Here is a 26,692-nt window from a genome sequence, read left to right as displayed (position 1 = left end):
TTACAGGAGTTCTGAAGAGATGAGTTGTGGCACAGGAAGCTGTCAGACATTTCCCCAAACACAACATTCAGGAGAGGGTAACAGGAACCACATCCAATTGCGCCCAACGTTCCAATAATCATTAAGAAAATATCCAGCCAGTCTGCAAATTGGAACTAGTAGGAGATAATAAATGAGTATCAAAGAGACAAAAAAAACTAAAAAACAATGTAATCAGGGGTGTAACTACAGAGGAAACAAACCCTGTGGCTGCAGGGGAGGGGGAGCAGGAGGTATAGCCCCATGAAGCCCTAATTCATATACAATTTCAATAAATATTGATAAAACAGGTCAGCCTCTAGACATTTTAGTTCCCTGAAAAATAATTTGCTGTGGGGCCCAGTGATATCTAGTTACGCCACTGAATGTAATGTTTTTGACTATAGAAATTCCTCGCAGATTGTGCCATGACTGGTATCAAATAGTGATGGGGAATTTGCGAAACGGTGTTGGCGTCCGTTTTTTGGATGCCGATGCACATTCGCCAGCGAATTTTCGTGCCCGTTTCACGAATTTATTCGCCGGCGGCAAATCGCGCATAAATTCGCCCATCACTAGTATCAAACCTAGTCAACTACTGTTGCAAGACAGCAATGCTAGCCATTGCCCTAATATGCTTCTGTTCAAATACTATGTATTTTTGGTGAACATTTTCCATAGGAAGCTGGAGTATTTAAATACATGTTTATAAAAGCCACATGCATCTAGATAGATAGATGATATAGATAGATAGAGAGAGAGAGAGAGAGAGAGAGAGAGAGAGAGAGAGAGAGAGAGAGGGAGAGAGAGAGAGAGAGAGAGACACACACAGACACACAGACACACAGACAGACAGATCACATAGACCCGTTCTTCCATAGGCAAATGTTAACTGAACAAGGTAAAACATAATTGAGAGACTTACAATGCTGATTGGACCGATTACTTGTTCCTGTTTATTTTTTTCATTTTCTTTCCTTTAAACAACAGAAAATAATAAGATATGGATTAGCAGCCTGCTCTGGGGATTATTCTCTTACCCTCACATTAAATATGAAACAGATAATTACACATTTACTGGACATAAATTGTCATAAGATTAATTGTTTAAAGGAGAAAGAACGGCTATATTTACCTGGGGTTGCCAAAAGTTATTCACCCCAAGTGATTGTATGTACTTACCGCGCACCCCTGGCCAGTGATCCTATCAGTAGAAAATTACACTAGCCCGGGGTTCTTCCAGCGAGCATCACAAAGCGATCGGTTTCTGTGGTGCTCGCTGGAAGAACCCCCTACCAGTGCAGTTTTCGCCTAATAGGACACCGGCCCGGGGTGTGAGGTAAGTAAATATAATCACTTGGGGATGCCTAACTTTAGGCACCCACAATTAAAGGGATCCTGTCATGGGAAAACTTGTTTTTTTCAAAACGCATCAGTTAATAGTGCTACTTCAGCCGAATTCTGCACTGAAATCCATTTCTCAAAAGAGCATACAGATTTTTTTATATTCAATTTTGAAATCTGACATGGGTCCAGACATTTTGTCAATTTCCCAGCTGCCCCTGGTCATGTGACTTGTGCCTGCACTTTGGGAGAGAACTGCTTTCTGGCAGGCTACTGTTTTTCCTTCTCAATGTAATTGAAGGAGTCTCAGTGGGACATGGGTTTTTACTATTGAGTGTTGTTCTTAGATCTACCAGGCAGCTGTTATCTTGTGTTAGGGAGCTGTTATCTGGTTACCTTCCCATTGTTCTTTTGTTTGGCTGCTGGGGGGAAAAGGGAGGGGGTGATATCACTCCAACTTGCAGTACAGCAGTAAAGAGTGATTGAAGTTTATCAGAGCAGAAGTCACATGACTGGGGGCAGCTGGGAAATTGACAAAATGTCTAGCCCCATGTCAGATTTCAAAATTGAATATAAAAAAATCTGTTTGCTCTTTTGAGAAACGGATTTCAGTGCAGAATTCTGCTGGAGCAGCACTATTAATTGATTCATTTTCCCATGACAGTATCCCTTTAAATAGGCCTTTCCTTCTCCTTTACAATTTGTTGTCCCTACTGTTTTAAAAAAAATGCCTGTACAGGTAGAACATGTCCAAACTCCAGGCAGCACAAACAATAATACTCATGCAATTATGATACTTACGTTGTCTGCTCCTGTGCTTTATCTAGTAAAGTATCTGTTGTTTTAGATATGTTGACTACATACTCAGTGTCCATGTCTTCTTTGGGTTTTCACACTGATGCAGGTAGCCACAAGGCACTAGGTAAGCAAATAGTTAAAATGACAGCATTTACATTAAGTACAATGGTAAGTGTTTGGCATCAATTAATAGTAATATAAGGGGCCATGCTAGTTTTGGGTCTATACAAATAAAGAGATCAATATATGCTTTTACAAAGCCATATATTAGATCAATGTAAAATGTAATGGTGATATTTCTGACTCTTAAAAATAAAAATGTTTTCGTCCTTAAAAAATGTTGGTGACTTTTTATTTCTGTGAATACACTATATAAATAAAGTCAATTACCTATTTTTCATAGTATAAAGAAGCATATACATACATTTTATTATATTTATAATAATACAGCTGATTTCAAAAGCCCCATTGACCCTTATGTGTTGTTTATACAAATAGCCTGTAGATGTCACTGTGCTCAAGACTTATACTGTGCATACTTTCTATACAGCTCGTGGAGTTAGAGTTGCTTACTGTTGTGTAATGGCTGCATGAACCTGCTAATAAAGCACAGTTATAATCTACTCATCCTCGACTACCAAAACATAACCCCTTAACTTTTCCATTACAAACTATAGATATAGTTTTATGGCGATTCCTGATTTTTATAGATCAAAATTCCACATTTTTTTTTTCAACAATATTTAAAATCACCACACCTGAAATAAAAATACTAGAATGCCACAGGAAAAAGGCCTTAACAGTAGGATGACCCCAGAATACTATATTTTTGGAAAATACACATTCTGGCAGATTAAGTGGGTAGGTATGTCTTTCTACTACTAAGTACCAATTTGCTAATCTTATCTACAGTAACGATTTATACAAACTTTTTGAAACAAACATCAAAAAATACACTTTATAGCATCATATTGCTCACATGTCCTTGGGTGCTAAAATAAACCATCAACAGCTTGATGTCCAATATGCATAGGATTATAAAACTTCTAGAGATGCAAAAATTAAAATTATTTGCCCATGGTTGGACCCTCCCCTACTGCCACCCTAACAGATATGTGGCTGAAAAATCAGCTAGATATCTATCACCAGGTTTGAAGACACTGTGTAACGGTTGGCACCCTAAAGTCAGAACAGATGCCAAGCACAATTGTCTTGGCTTGTGCTTCCGCCTGAAGCAGCCGCCTTTGCCCTTGGGAGGAGCCCTAGGCTACTCAGATGCCGCCAGGTCTTATAACTAGAAGTGACCAGGCAAAAGGGGCACAACGGTATGCAAAGTCTTTGGGCAGAAGGTCGTAGTACAAGGCGTTAGACGATAGAGTAGTCAGATCAGGCCGGGTCGGGACAGGCAGAGAATAAACGTAGTCAGGCAGGCAAGGGTCAAACCAGGAAGTCAATCAGAGGGGTTAAGCAGAATCAAAGTTGGCAATCAGGCAAGGGTCAGGATTTAGAAGTCAGGATCGTCAAATAGCCAGGCAGGGGTCACAACAGGAATCAAACAGGTTCAAACAGAATAGCACAAAGCTCAAATAGCACCAGGAACAAACTCCTATAACGGGCAGTGTGTAAAAAGAAAATGTACCTTTAAATACTTTTACATTTCGCACCATTGCGCGCTGACGTCATACGCCTGCGCCTTGAAATCAGAAGGAGGTGCACCGTGCATGCCCTAGGAAACCGGCACCTGCGGCCTAGAAAACAAACATGGCGGGCGTCCCAGCTTGGAGTGCGGCGGGTGTCCCCGCCGACCCCCTCGAACCCCACAAGGGTAAGTCTTTATTACACACTGTTGGGTTAAGTACCACACTGGTGTATTAATATGTTACTCTCACAACAGGCCTGGTGGCTTCTGTTATGATCCAATTTTAGGCCTGGGGCTGAAAAATCAGCCTGATTTGGCATAGCAGAAAGGTGTCCATATTGGGCAAAGATCAGCTCATTTGGTTACAGTAAAATGTGTGGATTTTCAAGTGTATGGTCAGCTTGAATTGTAAGCTTCAAGCTTGATTGTACTTCCTAAATAAGCTTTATAGCTCCAAAGTTCCAACTCTAGCTGAGTTAAATATTAAACAATAAAATGTCATGGTGACCCAGTCTAGTTTCCTACTGCCTGTGTAATCCAATGGAACACAACACTGTTGACCTTATTTCACAATTAAATAGCTGGAATCAAAATTGAAAGTATACATATTCAATTAGAAAAGTTGTTCTATAATTCAAAATCCAACAATACTGGCAAGGACATAAGGATTGGACTGGCAGGGACATAAGGATTGGGGCAAGTGAGCCTGGGCAATAAAGGGGGGTTAATTTTGGATTATTTGGATAGAGTCCATGGGAGATGGCCTTTCCGTAATTTGGATCTTTCTAGATAACGGGTTTTCAGTTAATGATCCCATATCTGTACACAGCTTGATAAATGCACTTTTTTTATACAGCTGTAGGGATGTGAAGATCTTAGACACCCTTACACATTACAGACAGGCACATCCCTAGTAATATGGACGCCTAAAAGGTCCTTATGGGGACCTTGTGCTTATGTAACCCCTGTAGTTCACACAGTTTACACCAGATGGCACTGTGCCAGAGTATAAAAGGTTTAGGAACCATGAGTTCTGGGTCCATTGCTTTAGCCCAACCAAGCAGGCTGGAAGGGAATGGGTAGTGTCGACCCTAGGCGCCTTGGCCCTAGTAATTAGACAGCTATACTCAATTATAGATCACTCTAGGAGTGATAGAGAGGCTAGATAGTTGAGCAGCTCAAGGCTCGGCCGAAATAGATTAGAGGGATTAAGATCCCAGGGTATTACTGACCCGGAGTAAGGACTAAAGTGTTGAGATAGGGATTATAGGAATTCCCCTAGTCTGCCGCTGGAAGATATCCTGAAAACTGGGCAATACCCCTCACACGCTGCCAACCCACTCTCTGCTGTGTAATCCCTAGCCTGTAGGGATTCAGCCTATACGTGCTGTGAGTATATGCTTCCTTTATGCTGCTGTGTTATTCTATGCTCCATTGTGGATCAATGTGCTGAATGATCTATGTGCTATTGTTCAATAATTACAGTTCTATGTTCAACCGTTAAAGAACTACTGGCGCCCATCATTGTGCTATTGCACATAGTTACAGTTACACTACACCCTGCCTCCACCGCGTTGCAAGGGCTTGCCCCTGAGAAAGAGAGCTCATCTGTGGTATCAGCCCACAAAGAAAAGTAGCTAAATTGCCAACTACAAAAGCAGTTTACTATAGCGCTACACAGCCATCAGTTTGTGGTGTATTGAATTGCCTTTTTTTTTACACAGTTTGATAACTAGGCCCCAATATATCATACCTCCCAACATTTTTGAAATAGAAAGAGGTACAAAAAGATTTGGCATCGGAACACAGCAAAAATATTTTGACCAAGCCTATTTTGACCACACTCCTAATTACCATGTTAATTTTACACAATTTGGCAGGTTGTGAAAGTTTGAACGCATTTCTTTGGCTTTGCTAATGAAGGTGAATTGCCCTTAAGGGTTAGTTCACATGAGGAGATTCGGGGAGATTTTGTCACCTGGCGACTAATCTCCTCTTCTTCTGGGCGACAATCTTCTCATCCGCTATAATGAAAAGTCGCCTGCGCTGAAGCACACGCGGCGCTTCGTTTTCCGAAATCAGCCGACAAAATCTCCCGAATCTCCTCGTGTGAACTAACCCTTAAGCTATATTCAGCTGCCACGTATTCTGGGTTCTCTGCCAAAAGCCAAGTAAGTTTCAGAAACTCTGTATCTTTTTCTGGCTGTTCAGTGTAGGAGATCAAAGAGAAAGTTGGGACATTTCAATACTGCGGTTTGAGCTGTCAAAATCATTACAGTTGGGAGGTATGATATATTACAGGCATGACAAGACCTTTCTCAGGCATGTATAATTTCTAGTAAAGCACCAGCTTATAAAAAGACATAGGAAGTCCCACCCACTAGTCACAACCAAACTTTAGTTGTTTCACAGCCAACCCATTCATCAGCGAATTGGCAGTTCTTTATTTTAGAACAGTAATAACTTTACTGCTGATGCAAATGCCAAAGTCTGTGCAAAGTCAACATACCTGTATAAATAAAGTTAGATACTGTATATATACCTAGGCACAGCCCATATTTAGGTCCTATCTTAAGACCATGATGCTACAGTACATGAAATAATGATCATACTTATGTTCCATCTTCTATTTTTTACCCAAGGACCAGACCAGACCATATTTAGAAACAAGGCTCCAATAATCATTCATGCTCATCAGGATTGGAGTATTAAGTTTCTTTAAAGCAAAACCTTTTGTAGTATGGGGTTACTTATCAATATCAGATTTTTTTAATTTTTTAAAATAAAAAAGTCCGACCAAACTAGAATCCACGATTATTATTATTATTATTATTATTAACAGGTATTGATATAGCGCCAACGATGTGACCTTATTTATTATGAAAGAAGCACAATTAAATTGGATTGAATACAAACTCGATAAAATTAAGCGAAAACCCGAGTCGTATGATTTTACCGGAGTTTTTGCCGAATAATACTATTTTTTGGGGCTTTTTCCTATGAAGCTTAAATTTTTCGGATTTTGCCTGAAAAATCCAAAAAAGTCGGATTTTCGGGCTAATTCCAGTGCAGACCACAGAAACTTCCAAATAGAATAGGGACCTCTCCCATTGACTTATATACAACCTCGGCAAGTCTGAAATGCTGGATTTTCGGATTCTGACTTTTTGCAGCATCGGGCTTCAAGTTTTTTTTTCACAAAAAATTTGTATTTTTTTACCAGCCATGTCTTTTGTGTGTGGTCTGGACATACTGGATATGCATGTGTTAGTGGAACTTGCAATGTTACAATTCCCAATGTTTCCTTATAACATTTGAGCATATTTAAGATTATGTGACTCATTTTATTTTACAAACCTTTCCAATGAAAAGATAATGTGTAAAGGGATCTTACACAGATAATATAGTGTGGAACAATACACTGATGATCCCCACCCCTACCTCAACAGCAAGTAGGAATAGCTAATAGCTTTCAACAAATAGAAAACTCCCTTCTCACAGTAGGTGCTTTATTACAGACTTGCAGACAGAACATATTTCAAGCCCATTAGTGGGTTTCCCCATTGCTGAAAGTTATTGTGTACATTTCATGCTGATGCATCTGCTGATCTGAGGCATGAGTAACATAAATCATATTTTGGAAATTATACAACAAATATTGATGATTGTGGTGAAATTGACTGTACGCTTTATCCAACATTTGCATGATCACACCAAATGCTTGGTGTCCTGCTCCCATGGTTGAAATGTGGGAGCTGCAGTTTTAGGGGGCTATTTATTCAGCTCTGAATACCTGAAATCCGAAAAATTCTTTTTTTTTGGACCTTAAAAAAAAAATCGGAATTCTTCAGGATTTATTTAAGTCCAATGATATGAAAACTCAGAATCTGAAAAGCCGGCATCTCAAAGCTCTCGGGGTCCTGAATTAATCAATGGGAAGGTCCCAGTGTCTGCGCTGCTGTCAGTACCGATATCTGATGATTTCGGGGGGTTTTGGGCCAAAAAGTTCGAAATCTCAGAAAAATTTTTGGTTTTTGCGGAAAAACTTCAGACTTTTTGGGCAAAGGTCCGAACTTCACCTAACCTATTTTTTGGAATGATAAGTAAGGTCCATTTGGGAATTCAGAGTTGCTGAGATTTTTATCTTAGAAATACTTAGATAAATTTCAGAGCTTGATAAATAACCTCCTAACAGTATTAGGAAAGAATCAGCTTTGCCAAATCCATGTGTTAAGCGCCATGAAAGTGCAGCAGTTGATCCATGCATAAAAACAAGGAATGAAGAAACTGATATATAAAAATAAAGTTGCACAAGGAAACATATATTTACATACAGAGGAAATGTGTATTCTAGAAAGAAGCAGCCATTGTTACAGGTTACAGATTTACTGTTACAGCCACCTGACTGCTGGATACTATTTCATGAGGATATAGTGATTCAGGCTGCAAGACGTAGAGTCAGATGGCCTCTGAGGCTGTGAGCTAGACTTGGAGGGTCTGCATCTCCAAAATCTGTAATTCTGTGTGCTCACGTTATGGACAACGTTGGGAGCTAGATGTGAGGAGTCAAGGGGGTTATCGTGCTCACGTTATGTACAGCGTTGTGAGCAATACCCTGAAGGTTTTAAAGCCTTGTTGTGTGCTCGGCTAAGAGAGCCTGGAGCTTCTTAAAGGGATACTGTCATGGGAAAAAAACAATTTTTCAAAATGAATCAGTTAATAGTGCTGATCCAGCAGAGTTCTGCACTGAAATCCATTTCTCAAAAAGAGCAAACAGATTTTTTTATATTCAATTTTGAAATCTGACATGGGGCTAGACATCTTGTCAATTTCACAGCTGCCCCAAGTCATGTGACTTGTGCTCTGATAAACTTTAATCACTCTTTACTGCTGTACTGCAAGTTGGAGTGATATCACCCCTCCCTTTTCCCCCCCAGCAGCCAAACAAAAGAACAATGGGAAGGCAAACAGATTACAGCTCCCTAACACAAGATAACAGCTGTCTGGTAGATCTAAGAACAACACTCAATAGTAAAAACCCCTGTCCCACTGAGACACATTCAGTTACATTGAGATGGAAAACAGCAGTCTGCCAGAAAGCATTTCTCTCATAAAGTGCAGGCACAAGTCACATGACTGGGGGCAGCTGAGAAATTGACAAGATGTCTAGCCCCATGTCAGATTTCAAAATTGAATATAAAAAAATCTGTTTGCTCTTTTGAGAAATGGATTTCAGTGCAGAATTCTGCTGGAGCATCACTATTAACTGGTTCATTTTGAAAAAAAAATGTTTTTCCCACGACAGTATCCCTTTAAGACTTTGTTGCTGTGGATGTCTGTTCCAGCTCTGTGTGAGCCTACCCATCTGTGTGCAGTGATCTCCTGTTTGGGAAACAGGCTGTTTGTGTGCCTGCCACGTGGGAGCAAGTACTTTCCAGTGGGAAAGGTATTTGGGCAGGTAGTGGTACCTGGGACATTAATACTCTTTTGGGGAAAAGGAACTGAGACTCTCTGATTCTGCCAAAGGGAGTAGTGCGGGACTTTGCCTGGTACGGAGGGCCAGGAAATGGACTGCCACAGGTTCCCAGGGGAGTGGGTCATTTATGTATGATGTTAATGCAGTTTTACTTACCCTTTAATTTACACTTTCTTTATATAAAGTTGATGTTTTTATAAAAGCAAAACGTGTATTGAGTGTTATTCCTAATGGGCCACCCACAGGTGTATTCCCCCAATTCCATTAGGTGGAGGCACTGCCGGAGAAGAATTCGCAGTACCCTTTCACCTTGCAAAGGGGACTCAGGACCTGTAAGTCGTTAATAATGTACAACCTTGGCACCAGGGGGGTCGCCAAGAGGGTGTTATATTAACTTTTAAAGAGAACTTTGCATGCTTCCATGCTCTGTTGCACAGATATCCCCAGACACAAACCTGTGTGTTCCTGGCTGTATCATGGACTGCTGGTGCCTGGGATTTGCTCAGATGGAGTTTTGGGTTAGTTCCTGGGCATTTGTTCCTGACACTTACACACTCCCTCTCCCTTGTAATTATCTCTTCCTTTTAACAATGAGCAAAATGTTTGTTCTTAGGTTCACATGACAAACCACTGAGATTACTCACAACAATAACCCATAAAATAATGTAATAAATAGCCTGATTCTCAGTATTATTATGGAAACATTCATTTAAGCACTGCTTCACACAAATGCCTCACAATAAAAGTTTCTTTATAATAAGAGGTCGATTACATTTTGCTGTAGTCTTAAAGGGATACTGTCATGGGAAAAAATGAATCTGTTAATAGTGCCTCTCTAGCAGAATTCTGCACTGAAATCCATTTCTCAAAAGAGCAAACAGATTTTTTCATATTCAATTTTGAAATCTGACATGGGGCTAGACATTTTGTCAATTTCCCAGCTGCCCCTGGTCATGTGACTTGTGCCTGCACTTCAGGAGAGAAATGCTTTCTGGCAGGCTGCTGTTTTTCCTTCTCAATGTAACTGAATGTGTCTCAGTGGGACTTGGGTTTTTACTATTGAGTGTTGTTCTTCGATCTACCAGGCAGCTGTTATATTGTGTTAGGGAGCTGTTATCTGGTTACATTCCCATACCTCCCAACATTTTGGAAGTAAAAAGAGGGAAATACATTTTTATTCTGCATGTAGCGCAGCAATTTTTTGACCACACCCCTTTCTGTGGCCACACCCCCTAATTACCATCTTTGTTTTACAAAATTTGGCAGGTTATGAAAGTTTGAAAATATTTCTCCTTATCTAAACTGTGTTTTTGTGTCTCAAAATTGTTACAAAGTATCTTTGTTTTTTTCCCATGACAGTATCCCTTTAAGCATCTGCATTTTTGCCCCCGTGCAGCAGCCAACACAGTAAACAAGGACAAAGTATGCCATAAAAGTAAAGGTTGCATGCAAAACACCCTTTTGATTTTCACAATAAAACAAATGCAATTTTTACATTTGAGCCACAATGTTAATGAAAAATAATATATTATTTAAAGGAACAGTAACGTCAAAAAATAAAAGTGTTTTAAAGTAATGAAAATATAATGCAGTGTTGCCCTGCACTGGTAAAACTGCTGTGCTTAAGAAACACTACTATTGTTTATATAAATAAGCTGCTGTGTAGCAATGGGGGCAGCCATTCAAAGGAGAAAAGGCTCAGGTTACACAGCAGATAGCAAATAAGCTCTGTCTGTCTAATGGTGTAATCCGTTTTTCAATTTCCGCCATTGCTACACAGCAGCTTGTTTATATGAACTATAGTAGTGTTTCTGAAGCAAACACGTCAGTTTTACCAGTGCAGGGCAACACTGCATTATACTTTTATTACTTTAAAGCACTTTAATTTTTTGTTGTTACTGTTACTTTAAGCATTTAAACTGTGCAAATGTGTAAGCGCCATATCAGTACGAGATCTTAATATTATACCTTGCATACTGTATATACCTGGACAGTAGAGACATTTCTTTTATGGATCATTATTATTGCTTGAGTCATGCTATATCAAATGGAGTGGAAAGTGATCATCAACCATTTATAAAAAGATCATGCCATCCTAGTCAGGCAAAATGCACATAGAATGAAAGCCCTTCAAGAGTGTAGCCTTATATTTCTGGCTACGTAAGGATTTGTTATAGTGGCACATTGAATGTACAGCCTGGCTAACACTTGCCACTGCCGGTCAGTTACTGTAACTCTATTTGTCTATTATATCCTCTCACAGTATAGACACAGTCGTGTTTCCACAGCAATAGCTACCTTAGCAATTACACAGTATGGGAAGTAAATCCAGTATCTAGTAGAGATAAGAGTAGAGATAAGACTAGAACAACTCCCTAGTTATCTTGTAGACACGCTGATCACTAATCCCCCATATTCCTGTAGCACATTTACACATTATTCCAAGAAATCCTCTAGACACATTTTCACACACGCCTTCGTTTTTAACTATACCCCTACTGTGCATTTACTGATTCAGTTTTCCTCTTCTGCACTCCATTGTTCCACTCTTTATTTGCAGTGCCTCAACTGTTCCCCTTCTACCTGATTTTCCCTGTTTACTTTTCCCCTCATTTTTCCCCGCACTAACCTCTGCTCCTCTGCACCGAATCCCTGTCTGTGGATACACTCCAATACCCTCCATGTTGGGACCACAACCACAAAGTTGAAACTAGCCTGTCTCTTATATCAGCTCCCTGTCTATATCCTATCACATGCTTGCCCTATAGCAGATACCCATGGAGTGTTATATAGACCACAGGAATTTTATATCTGTATTATGCTCTAAGCTGTAGGTCCCCTACCAACAAAGTATGTGAATTATAGGTTAGTGCCACTTAATGCCCAGAAAAGGAATGACAAAAATCTACCCATAATAAATATATGTATTTTACCTCCTTAGACACTGTTTAACCTTTCACCTGTTGTGCCTCCATTTTTATTTCTCCTCTGCTGAACTCATTTCATCAATGTTTTTGTGCCCTATTGTTCCCTTCTCCCTGCTGCACCATTATTTATACATATTTCTTCTATTGTGCTCATCTGGCTTGCTGTTACTCCTGAAAATGATGCCAGGCACATGCAAACAATACAACATGCTGCACACTTGCCAACACAACATTTACCCTGCATTAAATTACCAGTGGGGGATCAGACCACTTGGGGCGGTTCACCTTTAAGTTAACGTTAGATATATTATAGAATAGTCAGGTCTAAGCAACTTTTCAATTGTCCTTAATTTTTTATAGTTTTTGAATTATTTGCCTTCTTATTCTGATGCTTTTCAGCCTTCAAATGGCAGTCACTGCCCCATCTAAAAAACAAATGCTCTGTAAGGCTACAAATGTATTGTTATTGTTACTTTTTATTACTTTTCTTTCTACTCAGGCCTTCTCCTATTCATATTTCAGTCTCTTATTCAAATCAATGCATGGTTGCTAAGGTAGTTTGGACCCTAGCAACCAGATTGTAGAACTTACAAACTGGAGAGCTGCTGAATAAAAAGCTACATAACTCAAAAACCACAAATAATAAAAAACTAAAACCAATTGCAAATTGTCTCAGAATATCACTCTCTACATCATACTAACAGTTAACTTAGAAGTCAACAACGCCTTTAAGTTAAAATTGATTGGGGCTCCTTTGCCTTTCTAAAGCATGACACACTTTGCCCTGCTAAAGTGTAGGGCCCAAGGGTGCTGTCCCTATCATTCCCCTACTTTTGGCTACATCTGAGATTACTAGCAATTCTGGTTACACAATCAGACATAGGTAAATAAATAAGCATGCCATGGCTTTTTATATATAATGACATAAGTGAGGGTACAAAGCTTTCATTTTAGAATTGAGCCAATGCTTGGCATGTAGCAGGTGACAGCGAAGTATTTGAGTCAGCACACACTCCCAGGGCCGGATTTAACGAAGCGGCACCCCAAGGCCGCATGAGCCATACCCTTGCTTCTTCCTGTTGCGCCGCCCTGTGTCCGCAGGGTCCTAGCGCCGGCTGTGGCGCTCACTGAGGCAGAAGCGCTGGGGAACGTTAAGTCCCCAGTGCCTCAAAGATGCAGCTGGGCGGCGTGCCACAAATCCGGGCCTGCACACTCCTTCAGATTATCCAGTGCACGTTCCGGTAGTGGCCACAATCCACTAGGTACAGCAGAGTTTCGAAAATGGACAGCACCGTTTTTATAAGTAATATAGCCTTTATTGTAACTTGGCTACGATGTACGGCTACGTCGTAGCCAAGCTACAATAAAGGCTTTTTTTCTTATAAAAACGGTGCTGTCCATTTTCGAAACTCTGATGTAGCAGGTGACATGCTATTATCATCTGTTTAGCAATGTTTTAATGCTCATTAATACACACAATTATTATTATATATGAAATTGAGGAATCAATATCATTTCTGAGTTATTGTCTCTTTCCTGAAAACTCTGAATGGTATTGGTAAAGAAATGGTAAAGTTGGAGGTGACTGGGTACATCTTTGTCAGTTTGGTTAATCGGAACAGTAGAAATTGAAGAGTATCTTCTGCTGGTCTTCACTTCTTCATCTGCTGAAGCACCATGAACTGGTTGACATGTTACATTGGCAGATGAACTGGACAACCAAAATAATGGATTCCCTAGTGGTTTCTAGTGGTTTCTCGCTGTGCTTCAAATTTCCGAAGTCGTCCGAAGTTTCCTCACGAAACAGGCGTTTTTTCATTAAAAAAGACATGGGGAAGCAGTTTGGGGATATTAGTCGCCCCAAAGAAGAGGCGATTAGTCGCCGGGCGAATAAATCTTCCAGAATCACCAGGTGTGCCCTTACCCTCAAAGTACAATGTGCATTGCAAGAGTTACAAAATGCAGCCAGTTGTTAAAGTGTGCATTGAAAGATAAACACATTATGCAGCTGTTCTACAGTATTAAAATCCTCACGGCTTCACTGTGGTTAGAGTCATGTCAGGAAGTCACTAGCAGGCATTTATTCTCACTTGGGCAAAGTGAAACATGCCAAAAGTCACATTTAAGGACACCAAATAGGGACAGCGAGAATTACAAAATGCGCGCTCTTAGTGGCTCAAACTACAGGGTATAATCCAGCTGTCCTAGAATCATTCATTTAGATGCATAGCTATCCATCAATATTACAACTCAACCAGACAAGGCTACCTATAACACAAGACAGTAGGTAGGAGTGGCAAAACAAAGGTAGATTAAAGGAACAGTTCAGTAAAAGTAAAAACTGGGTAAATAGAAAAATTCCAAAAATGTAATGTATAAAAGGCTGGAGTGACTGGATGTCGCTGTTTTTTTCAAAGTGAAAATAAATATTCATTCCAGTGAATATGACTTTTCTGGTGTTTTAAACATACACATCCCATTTGTTTTAACAAACAATAAATACAGAATTATCTAGCAACCGGAGGATGTATTAAAAAAAACAGTACAGTACAGAACTTTTGTAGGACAAGAGGCCTACCCTGTTTAGTTTCTTACTAGAAAATCTACCAAACGAAAATTTCCCAATCCCCCACCTCCTGGCCATCCATACCCACTTTGTATTATTTGGTATTGTTTTTACCTTTGCTTTCACTTAACACTTGACTGTATATAATGGACTTTTATATGGTAATGGAGTTTTACAGCCTTTCTTCAAGAAAAAAACAACAATGAAGAGAATATAGCCCCTAGTGAAAATAAAAATTGCATGGCATTCAAACTTTAACCCAGTCAATAAACTTCTGTTTGAATAATAATTTATTTATCATATATACACTATCGGTCATAACTACCAAACAGAAGTGCCTTAACTTTTGTAATGATAAAGAACCCCCCTCCTTTGTTGTTGTTTCACTCTACTTTCCTTCACTCCCATGGGACAGTCCCAGCTAACTTACATTGTTTTGGAAATTCCCTTAGCAATGATCAAATACTACACACATTGCCACCTAAATAATAGACTTTCCCAAATGAAACCCAATGTACTGTATTTATAAGGCTCAGTGTAAAATACCTGCAAAGGCAATAGTGCATGGAGTGTTATTATGGTATACATTACAAAAGAGAAACAGTACAAATTCAAGTTTTATACAGCAAAACATTAGTAGAATGTTTGTGATAACTGAGAATATTGCCATTATTTCAATTGCCAGTTCCATACATGGAGATCGCCCTTAAATCAGTGTTGCTAACACATAATATCCTGGATTATCCCCTAACCGTACATGTTGAGTACTGTTAGTTGTGAGGAGTGCCTGGGGTCAAACTCTTTTTTACCTATGTAGGTTAATCTGAGTATGAGGCACTCGTGGCCTAATGTGAACTAAGCAAAAAGAATCGCAGTAAAGAAAAGATTAGAAATAAGGTAAAACAGTCATGGATATCTAGTAGTGGGCCCTTTATCTGTTTTAGAGGGAAGACTCATCTTGATGTGAATAAAAGGAACTAGGGACATTATGCTGCCACAAGATTAGGAGGGAGGGTACCATTAAATCTGTACTGAAGCCAAGGCTGCAAGATCTTCAGTATCCTTTGGGTGTTCTCTGTAGCTATCCCAGTTAATATTTCGTCAATAAAGATCCAATCTACCTTATTTTTAAACAGTGTAAAGTTGATGGTGGGTGATTTCCAAGCTTTGTCAATTGATTGCCTAGCTGCCAGGAATATGTGATTTAACAGTTTTAGCTTCAGTTTCGGGACTGCCTTAGGAGGCACACCCAGTAGGGCTTCTTGAGGGGCCTTAGTTAAATTCAAGTGTAAAACAGAGAATATAAGGTTGTAGACCCGCACCCAAAATCGGGCCACCCTCTGGCAAATCCACCAAATGTGAGCCATAGTCCCTGGAGAGGAGCAGCCACGAAAGCATTGAGCCATAGTCCCTGGTAAGGCCTCATCTGGAGTATGCAGTTCAGTTTTGGACTCCAGTCCTTAAAGGGGAAGGAAACCTCGTCGGCGCTAACCCCCCTCCCCCCTCCCGTGTATTGCCCCCCTCCCTCCTCCCCCCTGGCCTACCCCTCCCGCTGGGCAAATGCCCCTAACTTGTTACTTACCCTTCTGCGCAGGTCCAGTCCAGGGAGTTCACAGGCGACATCTTCTTCCACGCGATCTTCTTCCTCCTTTGACCGGCGCATGCGCAGTAGGATCGTTTCGCCGGTACGATCTACTGCGCATGCGCGTGACTTTTGGCGCATGCGTAGTAGATCTGTACCGGCGAAACGATCCTACTGCGCATGCGCCAAAACGCCGGTCAAAGGAGGAAGAAGATCGTGTGGAAGAAGATGTCGCCTGTGAACTCCCTGGACTGGACCTGCGCAGAAGGGTAAGTAACAAGTTAGGGGCATTTGCCCAGCGGGAGGGGTAGGCCAGGGGGGAGGAGGGAGGTGGGGCAATACACGGGAGGGGGGTTAGCGCCGACGAGGTTTCCTTCCCCTTTAAGCGGGATATAAATGAGCTGGAGAGAGTGCAGAGACGTGCAACTAAACTAGTTAGAGGGACGGAAGACTTAAATTATGAGGGTAGACTGTCAAGGTTGGGGTTGTTTTCTCTGGAAAAAAGGCGCTTGCGAGGGGACATGATTACACTTTACAAGTACATTAGAGGACATTATAGACAAATGGCAGGGGACCTTTTTACCCATAAAGAGGATCACCGTACCAGAGGCCGCCCCTTTAGACTAGAAGAAAAGAACTTTCATTTGAAGCAACGTAGGGGGTTCTTCACAGTCAGGACAGTGAGGTTGTGGAATGCACTGCCGGGTGATGTTGTGATGGCTGATTCAGTTAATGCCTTTAAGAATGGCTTGGATGATTTTTTGGACAGACATAATATCAAAGGCTATTGTGATACTAAGCTCTAAAGTTAGTATAGGTATGGGTATATAGAATTTTAATTAAAAGTAGGGAGGGGTGTATGTATGGATGCTGGGTTTTCATTTGGAGGGGTTGAACTTGATGGACTTTGTCTTTTTTCAACCCAATTTAACTATGTAACTATGTTAGGACTATGGTGGATCTTAGCCAGTCTGACGTGAGTCAGGTTTAAACCAAATTTTTAATGCATCAGCTTCAATCATTTTCAATAGCTTTATAAATAGACCATTGTGTATCCTGTAAACCTAAGGCAAAATTTTTTTATATCTAGAATAAACAAGCTCAGATCAGATGATGATTCCCCTCCCTCATAAACTTAGTAATCCTTCTCAGAAAGCTTACAGAATCACTAATGTCCTGATGGGATAGTGGGGCACAGAACAGTGTAAACCATTTTCAGGGGGTCTTGTTATATATACAGAGTCCACTCTGAAGTACTCTGCAATGCATTCTTTTTATATTATATATATTTTAAGCCTTTCCTTCCTCTAACCAGAATGATTTTTGTCACATGGCCAGCATGACCTTAAAGAGCCTAAAAAACACCCAAGGGAAGTTGAAGGATTATACCATGTGATACAAACAATAACATAGTCAGAAAATGATGATTGGTGCTTAATGCTAAAGATTTCAATAAACAGTGCGTCATCCTTTAGAAACTTGTGCATACATAAACCAAACAGATATGGCTATATATATATATATATATATATATATATATATATATATATATATATATATATATATATATATATATATATATATATAATTTACTTCCATTGACCTCTTTATTCAAGATCAAATTCAAGATCAGTTTGAAAGAATTTTGAATGGTAATTTTATCTATAAATAAAATAAAGAGTTAATCTCTGAATTAACTTTTAGTATGATGAGTGATATTCTGAGACAATATCAGTAATCTGGTCGCTAGGGTGCAAAGTACCCTAGTAACCATGAACTGATTTGAATAAGAGACTGGCCCTGCATAGAAAGACGAGTAATAAAAAGTAGCAGTAAGAAAAATCTGTAGCTTTACACAACATTTGTTTTTAGATGGAGTCAGTGACCCCATTTGAAAGCTGGAAAGAGTTAGAAGAAGAAGGCAAATAATGCAAAAACTTTAAAAAAGAAAAAATGAAGACGAATTGAAAAGTTGTTTAAAATTAGCTTTTCTAAAGGTTAAAGTGGACCTGTCACCCAGACACAAAAAGCTGTATAATAAAAGTCCTTTTCAAATTAAACATGAAATCCAATTTCTATTTTTTTTAACATAGCTGTTGTAAGCTCATTTAAAAATCTCACCTGTCAATCAAATATTGTCTGCCCCCTCCTCTATGCTTTAGGCTAAAGTATAACTAAAGTCTAACTAAAGTAGCTAGAAATGTTGTACATTATATTTTGGGTTTCTGTACAAGCCCAAGGCAACCACAGCCCTTTAGCAGTAAAGATCTGTGTCTCCAAAGATGCCCCAGTAGCTCCCTTTCTTCTTTTCTGCTGATTCACTGCACATGATCTGTGCTGCTGTCACTTACTGAGCTTAGGGACCCACTCACAAAATACAGTACACATAGAATAGAAATGTCACAATATAAGGCTGATTAGTAATTAATACAGATAATTACTACATGGCAGCCCAGAAACCAGTGCAACTAGCATCAGAATTTAATAATCACCCCTGTATCATCAGTTTATATTACAGATAAACTTCATTTTCTGCTTGATAATTTGCAACAACCCCAAAGCTTAGCTTCTCAACAGCTGCTTTTTGGCTGGTGCAATACTTTCAGTATATAAAATATGGCATTTGAACATGTTTGAAAAAAAAAAAAATATGGCATTTGTAGCCATATTCACAAACCCTAAAATTGAATTTGGCTTGAAATATTATATATATTGAACTTATTGAACCAGCCTAAAGGTTCAGCAACTCTATGGTAGTAATCATCCAGGCCTTCAAAGTTGTCACAGGAGTTTCCCATCTTGGATTTAGTTTGGAGTGTCAGTGACTCTCACATACTCATTGAGCTCTGGGCAGCTGTTTAGAAACTAAGCTGAGGGGTTGCCACAAATCATCAAGCAGAAAATTAGGTTTGCCTGTTTATTAAATTGTGATTCTAATTGTGTTTATTAAATTGTGATTCTAATTGTGTTTATTAAATTGTGATTCTAATTGTGTTTATTAAATTGTGATTCTAATTGTGTTTATTAAATTGTGATTCTAATTGTGTTTATTAAATTGTGATTCTAATTGTGTTTATTAAATTGTGATTCTAATTGTGTTTATTAAATTGTGATTCTAATTGTGCTTATTGATTCTAATTGTGTTTATTAAATTGTGATTCTAATTCTAATTTTTATGTACCAATAATCGGAATTATTCAACAGCCTTATATTGTGACATAATATGGCATATATATATATTTATATTTAGTATATGGTGAGTCAGTCCCTAAGCTCAGTAAGTGGCAGACAGCAGTAACTGGGGAGCTCCTGGGGTATCTTTGGAAACACATATCTTCACTGCCAAAGGGCTGTGATTACCTTGGGCAGGTAAAGAAGCCCAAAACAAAATGTACAACATGTCTGCCCTACTTCTCTAATAAAGCTCTATTTTAGTTCTTCTTTAAAGCATTGGGAGATTATGGCTGATGAACAGCTGGCCCTGCTGGTGATTAGTAAAGCAAGATTTAATTTCATTGGAGCACATAATTAAAAGGAACAGCTAAGCCCATCAGACCCAGCTAGCAAATCCAGCAAACCTATTCATAAGACTATCTAGCACCATGTCCTGGGGTATATAAGGCACCCAAAATTGTTTAATTGTAGCTATATGGCTAAAACATGGAGAATAAGCTGATTTCTAAATGGGTTTATCACACTAAAGCAACTTTGTGCCCATACACTTCAAGTCCACTCAGGTGTGACCTGTGGCCTGGGTATGTGCCACCTGAGTTACCCTTTCCAATTCCCCCCCACACACACACACTTAACTTTTTTGGCATCAGAAAGGGGCAAGGAGGGGTTGCATTGCTAATGCAGAGAGCACAATTTGCAATTTCAGAGCTGAAACAACAATTTAAAAATTGGAATTTTGGCTCTTAATGTTACCAGTGGCTTTTTGCCACCCCTGGTAAACCACTAGACACTGCTGTCTGTGGAAAATTCTCAACTTGTCCTATGGCAGCAGTGCCCCTGAGTCCACTGAGGTGTAAAATTTGGTTAAAGTACAGAGATTGTTTAGGCTGGTGTTAACTGCAAAAGTTACTATAAAATCAGAAGCACACCAATTTTTTTTGATTTACTAACCTAACCGATTATAAGAAACTTATATGAATACCCGATGAGCTGCATTTCCCTGCTTTAGATTTATGTGATAGCTATTAAATCATGCATAGTGATGGGCGAATTTATTCGCCAGGCGCGAATTCGCGGCGAATTTGCGCGATTCGCGAAACGCCCGCAAAAATTTGCGGCAAAAATTCGCCGGCGTCAAAAAAAAATTTTTTCCGAAAAACGGACGCCGGCGTCAAAAACGAGACGCCGGCGCCGTTTCGCAAATTTTTCTCCGTTTCGCGAATTTCGCGCAAAATTAGCGAATTTTTCGGCGAAGCGAAACGGTGCAAATTCGCCCATCACTAATCATGCACTGTTCATAATGAGAGGCTTTAACCCATGCCAACAACTAACAAAGCTACACTACACATAAGTATTTTATATTGTTCAAAGACCTCTAGGATGACATTTTATAAACTCATATTTCACATTATGTGGTTTATTATCACTTAGCAGTGTCAGACTGGTGAGGGGCCCACCAGGGGTGTAACTTCAAGGGTCCCTGTTGTAACCTTCCGAGGCTTCTTTTTGTGGTCCTGCCCCTCCCCCCCGGGCGCTAGAGAGAGTATGCGCATGCTCTTTAGCACCTTTTACCACCATTTTCCTCGAATCTGATGGGACAGCCCAGGCACAGGAATGGGTCTTGGTCAGAGGGGCCAATGTGGGCCTGGGCCCAGTGTGTATTTTCCCACTGTCCCGCTGGCCCAGTCTGACCCTGTCACATAGTATTACATGGGGTGTTCTGGTATAGCTGATTAATGTGTTAATGTGCTTTGGATTGGCAAGGCCACAATCAGAGGGGTACAGGCAGGACTGGACTGGGATTCAAAATAGGCCCTGCCATTCCTACTAAATAGAGGCCCAAACAGGCCCCCACCAGCCCACTTAATAGTCACTTTCTATGGCATTTTACAGCAGCCCTTCTGGCATTTGCCCAAACCCACAGATTGCCAGTCCGGGCCTGGGTACAGGGAGTAACTAAGAGACATGATTCACTGGCTGCAAAAGGGGCTGGTCTTTCAGGGAGAGTGAGCAAGGTTTGTACAGTTCATGAGCAGATGTTTGTCTTAACTAAAGATTGGCCAGGGTGGATCATGGACATGGCCTATGCAAAAAGCTTTATTTTTCAACTGTCGCCCACCGCCAAGGGGGCCTAGGTGACCAAAACTTTTATAATTGGGGAAGGGCCCTCCTAACTTAGTAGTATGGGGCCCCATAATTGCTGATGCTGTTAATTGTATTATGAATTACTAGATGTGCAAAGAGCCAGAGGGCATGTATACATGTCAGTGTGCGTGCCAAACACAAGAACCACAAGTTGCTGGGCTGCCCTTCTGGCTGTATCCCCAGTACACTGGCAGAGTCTGCAGACTTTTTCCATATCGACTTGTCAGATCATTTCAGATAATCCTGTATGTGGATTTCAGCTGTATACCCTTTGTTAATATATGTCACACTGAAATCAGTGAATGCTCAGGGTTTTAATACAAGGCATGGACATCAGCGTTATTAAATGTTGCTATTACTATGTGTATCAGAAAGCCCCCTGCGTATGAATGTGCTATATTAAGATGAGTGTACTGTAGGTTTTCTAAATGTAGAAGTCAGTAGTTATATTCGATCACAAGCAAAACACAATATTAAATGAATGATGAATAAACCTAGCAGCACTCACTTCTTACATTGCTCAACCATTTGTCAGCTAACTAAATGAAGTTTAGTCCTTAAAGAAGTGTTGCCTGAACTGCAACAAATGTTCTGTAGGGAGACAATTAGACACCAAAAGGACTAATAATAATAATAATAAAAATAAGGCATTACCTCTGAGCTGTGTTGGTTGGTAGAGATTCTATGAGGCTTTATTCCTGCATCCAGAGTTAAATAAGGAAGTGAAAGTGATACTTGCTCACAAGGAGAGAAGGTATCGTGTGTAACAGAAAACCCTGTACAACGGAGGTTATGCCTGGATGCTGCAGTACTCTCCCCGCAGAACACGTGCACAATAGGGAAGGCCTCTTATAGATGATAGGATAATATTTCTGCCTTCTGTTGCTGCTGCACACTCTTAGCCAACAACTGTACCAGCTGTCATGAGTCTTAAACGCCCTCAAACTATGATTATGTACCAACGCTTTGCTCTGTACACATCCCTCATTAATATTCACTGAGCTACGATTGGTTTCATGTGTTAGGAAGTGCAGTGTTACAATGCACTCTACAAACCTGCTTTTTAATCAAGGTATATGTGAAAATTGTATTAAATATAAGGCCATGGCCACACGAGAGACACTCACACACACAATCCCCATAACAGGAATCATTAGGGCCCTACTGTTCCCCAGGCAGTGCAGTTTGCTGAGTAATACCCATATGTAGCTTCAGTAATGCTGTGCTTTGATATGTTTGGCAAAACTTGTGGCCTGAGCTGCAGATCACTATAATATATATATAGTAAATATTATGTGTGAAGTTCCACGTTGTTTAAACTGAGCTTTAATTGACACTGCTTCAGGGGTAAAACAGTACAGGAAGGCTGTTGCTTGAACAGCTGCTGGGTACAAAGGATCTCTATTTGGAGTTATTTACCCATGGAATATGGATGTTTTATTAAATAGACTTTGAACTTGATGGTTAGGCCCTTAACTAAAGGCCTGCCAAACACGGACAGATATATGTTGCCGTCAGATTAGGTCGGCAGCTTATTGGCCAGTGTATAGGAACCCCACGACGAGCTTCACCGAACAATATCTGGCCAAAAGTTGTTCGGAAGGGTTTAAAAATACCATTGGATCGAGGACTGCATTGGTTCCTTGATGCTGTCCTCGATCCGACTGCCTGTATTTTTCTCATTGTGATCCGGTTGTTGGCCCTAGGGCCCGCAATTGAATCAGCCCTTTATCACCCACCTCAGTTTTCCGAAGTCACCCTTAGTTTCCTTGTGAGGCAATTACGGACGACTTCGGAAAACAATGCGTTCCGAGTGCCTGCCTGGGAAGGCAGATTGGGGAGATTAGTTGCCGCGAAGAAGAGGAGATTTGTTGTCTGGCGACTAATCTCACTGAATCTGCCCATGTGGCCAGACCCTTATACTGGCCATAGAGGCACAGATCCTATCGTATGAATCGAGGATTCGTACGATTTTCGGATCGTGTGTGGAGAGTGCCGACATCTTTCGTCTGGTGGAGCCCATTGCACATCGTAATTGGATCGTTCGGCCATACGGCATATCGGGGGAAAGATCCGCTCGTGATGTAGCCAAACGAGCAGATCTTTGCGTCTATGGCCACCTTTAGCCACTAGCTTTACCTAATGGGAGGTGGATACTTTCTGTGGGTGAGGGCTGACATTTTGTACTACATTTTGTATAAATGTATTGTTCCCACCTGATAAAGGGTTCATGTGACTCAAAACAAGCCAGAGTGAAATAAAAGAGATTTGCTCCTAAGTACTGCCTTGTGATTGCTCTCTACTATCCTAATTGATATTAATGAATTAATCCTGTTAATTTAAAATGGGAAAAACAGGATAGTTAGGACAGATGCCTATCCCCATAGTCACTTTAGAAATCTTGTTAAATGTCACTAATTTAAAGGGATTACTAACTGAATACTTCTTTGTGTATTGTAGTATGGACAAAAGAGAATGGTTTAATGCCAGCCGACAATGGCAGTTTAATAGATAAAAGTGATGTCTGGAGCGACAGAACATCATAATAAGGACAACAATGGCAAAAGAATGAAAAAAACGTTCTGTGATTAGTTTTTGAATCCTGGGGTAAGTATAGAAAGGTTATGCTTCTCTACCCAATATCTAAACACTATGGAACATAAAAGGGATCATATACTGTACATCCACAAGCGCAAATTATGGCAAGGTGCGTTCATTTTAACACATCCCATGCAACTGGGTCAGACACAAAACCCCCTTGTGACCACAATGAAGTTGGAATTCTGGGAAAGGACGCAGCATTATGAAAAAAAAAAAAAAGGCAATTGCGCTCAAAGTTAGAATGCCCTCCCTTGTCTACACTCGCTCAGGTGAATAGTGAATATTCTCTTTATAGCAAATGCAGATGATATAGGTGAGTGCTCCCAATCATTCCCATATTGACCTCACAATCTGCCATATGTGAAGAATTTCCTATTCATTTATGTGGGAATATGGTGAAAAGTGGTGAAAGGTGTATATGACCGTTACAATTTTCATTGAGAGCACCAATATGAGTCAGTACATCATGCAGTTTAAATATGGCCACGGAGTCCAAAAATCTAGTGTTGTTGGTGAATCTAACATATTAATGCATTGACACCTTGAAGGCAGTAAAGAGATTTTATTCTATGCTTATATGCCTCTGCTCACCCGGGAAGAGATTTCCTAAATTGAAGGAGCAAAGGGGCCGGGAACAAGCCTTACACTGCGGAGTGCTTACAGCACGTGACACGCAGATACCCCGGAAATAGAGGAGCCGCACTTCCAGACCCCGCATTGACTGTGAATGTACCAGGGTCGGAGCCCCAGCGACAGCCTGATTTTTGTCAGATAGAACTCTGCTTACCCAGTCACCACTGGACACAAGCTAAACAGGCATGGTGCCGAACTGAAAGGTCCTTATCACCTGGCGGATCCTGTAACGTGCCTTTTACTGTTTGAATTGCTTTATGCTACTATACACTGTCGCATTACTTATCACGGCTAGTCGGATAACATACGACACTTGATCTTATAAAGTAAAATAGCTGAGCTCCTTTACCTGTCTTGGGGGATTTGGGACTGTCATTGACTGTCATTAAGTAATAATTCCTATTACCATTATACAGGCATTAACGACAAATACCACAGAATTACGTTTTACATACGTTAGGTTGATGATGAAGGAACTAATATGGTGTATACATTGTTCAAAACCCTGGAGAAACAGATGTCATACAAGTTATTATTATGTTGGGGTATCTTAACCCTTGAGAAATATATCTCCCTAAAATGGATACCGAGGGGACTTAGATTAAAAAAATACCCAACGTTTGCCAGGGAGGATTTTGACTTTGCCAATAAATGGAATGATGTCCTGTCTAAGTGCTCTATGGAAATTATGGGCCTTATAATTAACCATAAACAACAGGAACTGTCTAGTACTAGAGAAGGGATCAAAGAATCCCAAGTACATCTAACTACTCTAGACAAGTCCCCTGGCTTTGATAGGTTGGATATGAAACTGAAGGAATATTTATTAAAGCTAGAGTCCTCAGTGAGTGCCCAGAAGAAATGTAAATTAAAAAGGGACAAGATGGACAATTATAACGATATGGTCTACATGTGGAATAAACCTAAATCTATTCTGAGAAACAGGTCAAAAAATAACAATCGTAATAAATCTGTCTCCTTCTCGAGTGTCTCAAGTGATTCAGGGGAAGAAACTTCCTTTTGCACTGAGGATATTGAGTCGACATCCTTATGTAGTAAAAGGAGAAACCCGACTGAAGCAGACCTGGAAGATCCGGAAACATCTAAGAAATTTAGGAAGACAAAAACTACTATGGCCAGAACACATTTCCAAAATGCAAAAAAATGGACAGGAAAGAATGGTCCAGACAGAGCCATCAGGCAGAAAGAAGACTAGGAGAGGAGGAGGAAGACTTTGGAGAGGGACATTACAGGCTGAGGACAAATCCGAGAAGCAACAAAAGGACTTATTAAATGTGGTTAATATATCATCAGTCTCTTTAACCTCATCCCAAGAGCAGATCCTAAGAAACGGTTTATCATTTGATCCCACACATCTTTTTAGATTGTTTAACATTTTACTGGATGTCAACAAGTTTGTATGAAAATTAACTCTACGTAGGCATTTTGGGCCATGTGGAACAAGGACAAATTATGACCATACTAAACAGGGGAAGGCCACACAGCAACTGAAAGTGGATTCAAAAGGGTCACTGAATTATTTTCAGGAACAATGTTGCCTAACCGACTTAAACAGTTTACAAAGGGAAAGTACAGCTGAGGCCCAAGGGAACTTGTTGGCCATGTTATTTTGTCTAAGAAAATGTTATCCAATTTCAGTCCTCTACAATCTAGGTGCACACCGATGGACACCTTTCAGGATCTCGTGGAAGGTGACCTAATGAAATTAAGCTCCAACAGATCAAAGAGGGTTCCAGAGAATATTTCCAGTGAGGAAAGAATAGTCATA

At 40.2% G+C, this 26,692-nt stretch overlaps 1 protein-coding gene across 4 annotated transcripts in view; it reads right to left on the bottom strand.

Annotated features, from left to right (window-relative positions):
- Window positions 1–26,692, bottom strand: part of LOC108718865 (ATP-binding cassette sub-family B member 5) — a 112,287-nt gene that overhangs the window by 78,336 nt on the left and 7,259 nt on the right. Inside the window, exons 1-4 of one of the 4 annotated variants that reach the window (XM_018267371.2) lie at window positions 22,324–22,553; window positions 2,164–2,280; window positions 944–995; window positions 5–155 (exon numbers count right to left, since the gene is read on the bottom strand). In XM_018267371.2, the coding sequence (XP_018122860.1) occupies window positions 5–155; window positions 944–995; window positions 2,164–2,237 (277 nt within the window). In that variant the 5' untranslated portion in view covers window positions 2,238–2,280; window positions 22,324–22,553. Of the gene's footprint in view, window positions 1–4; window positions 156–943; window positions 996–2,163; window positions 2,281–22,323; window positions 22,554–26,692 lie in introns of those variants that run through there. The other 3 variants (XM_041565968.1, XM_041565966.1, XM_041565967.1) reach the window with 3 other exon arrangements.

This window comes from Xenopus laevis, chromosome 6L (assembly GCF_017654675.1).
Source record: "Xenopus laevis strain J_2021 chromosome 6L, Xenopus_laevis_v10.1, whole genome shotgun sequence".
In the NCBI taxonomy this organism is placed as follows: domain Eukaryota; kingdom Metazoa; phylum Chordata; class Amphibia; order Anura; family Pipidae; genus Xenopus; species Xenopus laevis.
Note: the sequence above shows the minus strand (reverse complement) of the source record. Positions and strands in the feature narration are given on the sequence as shown.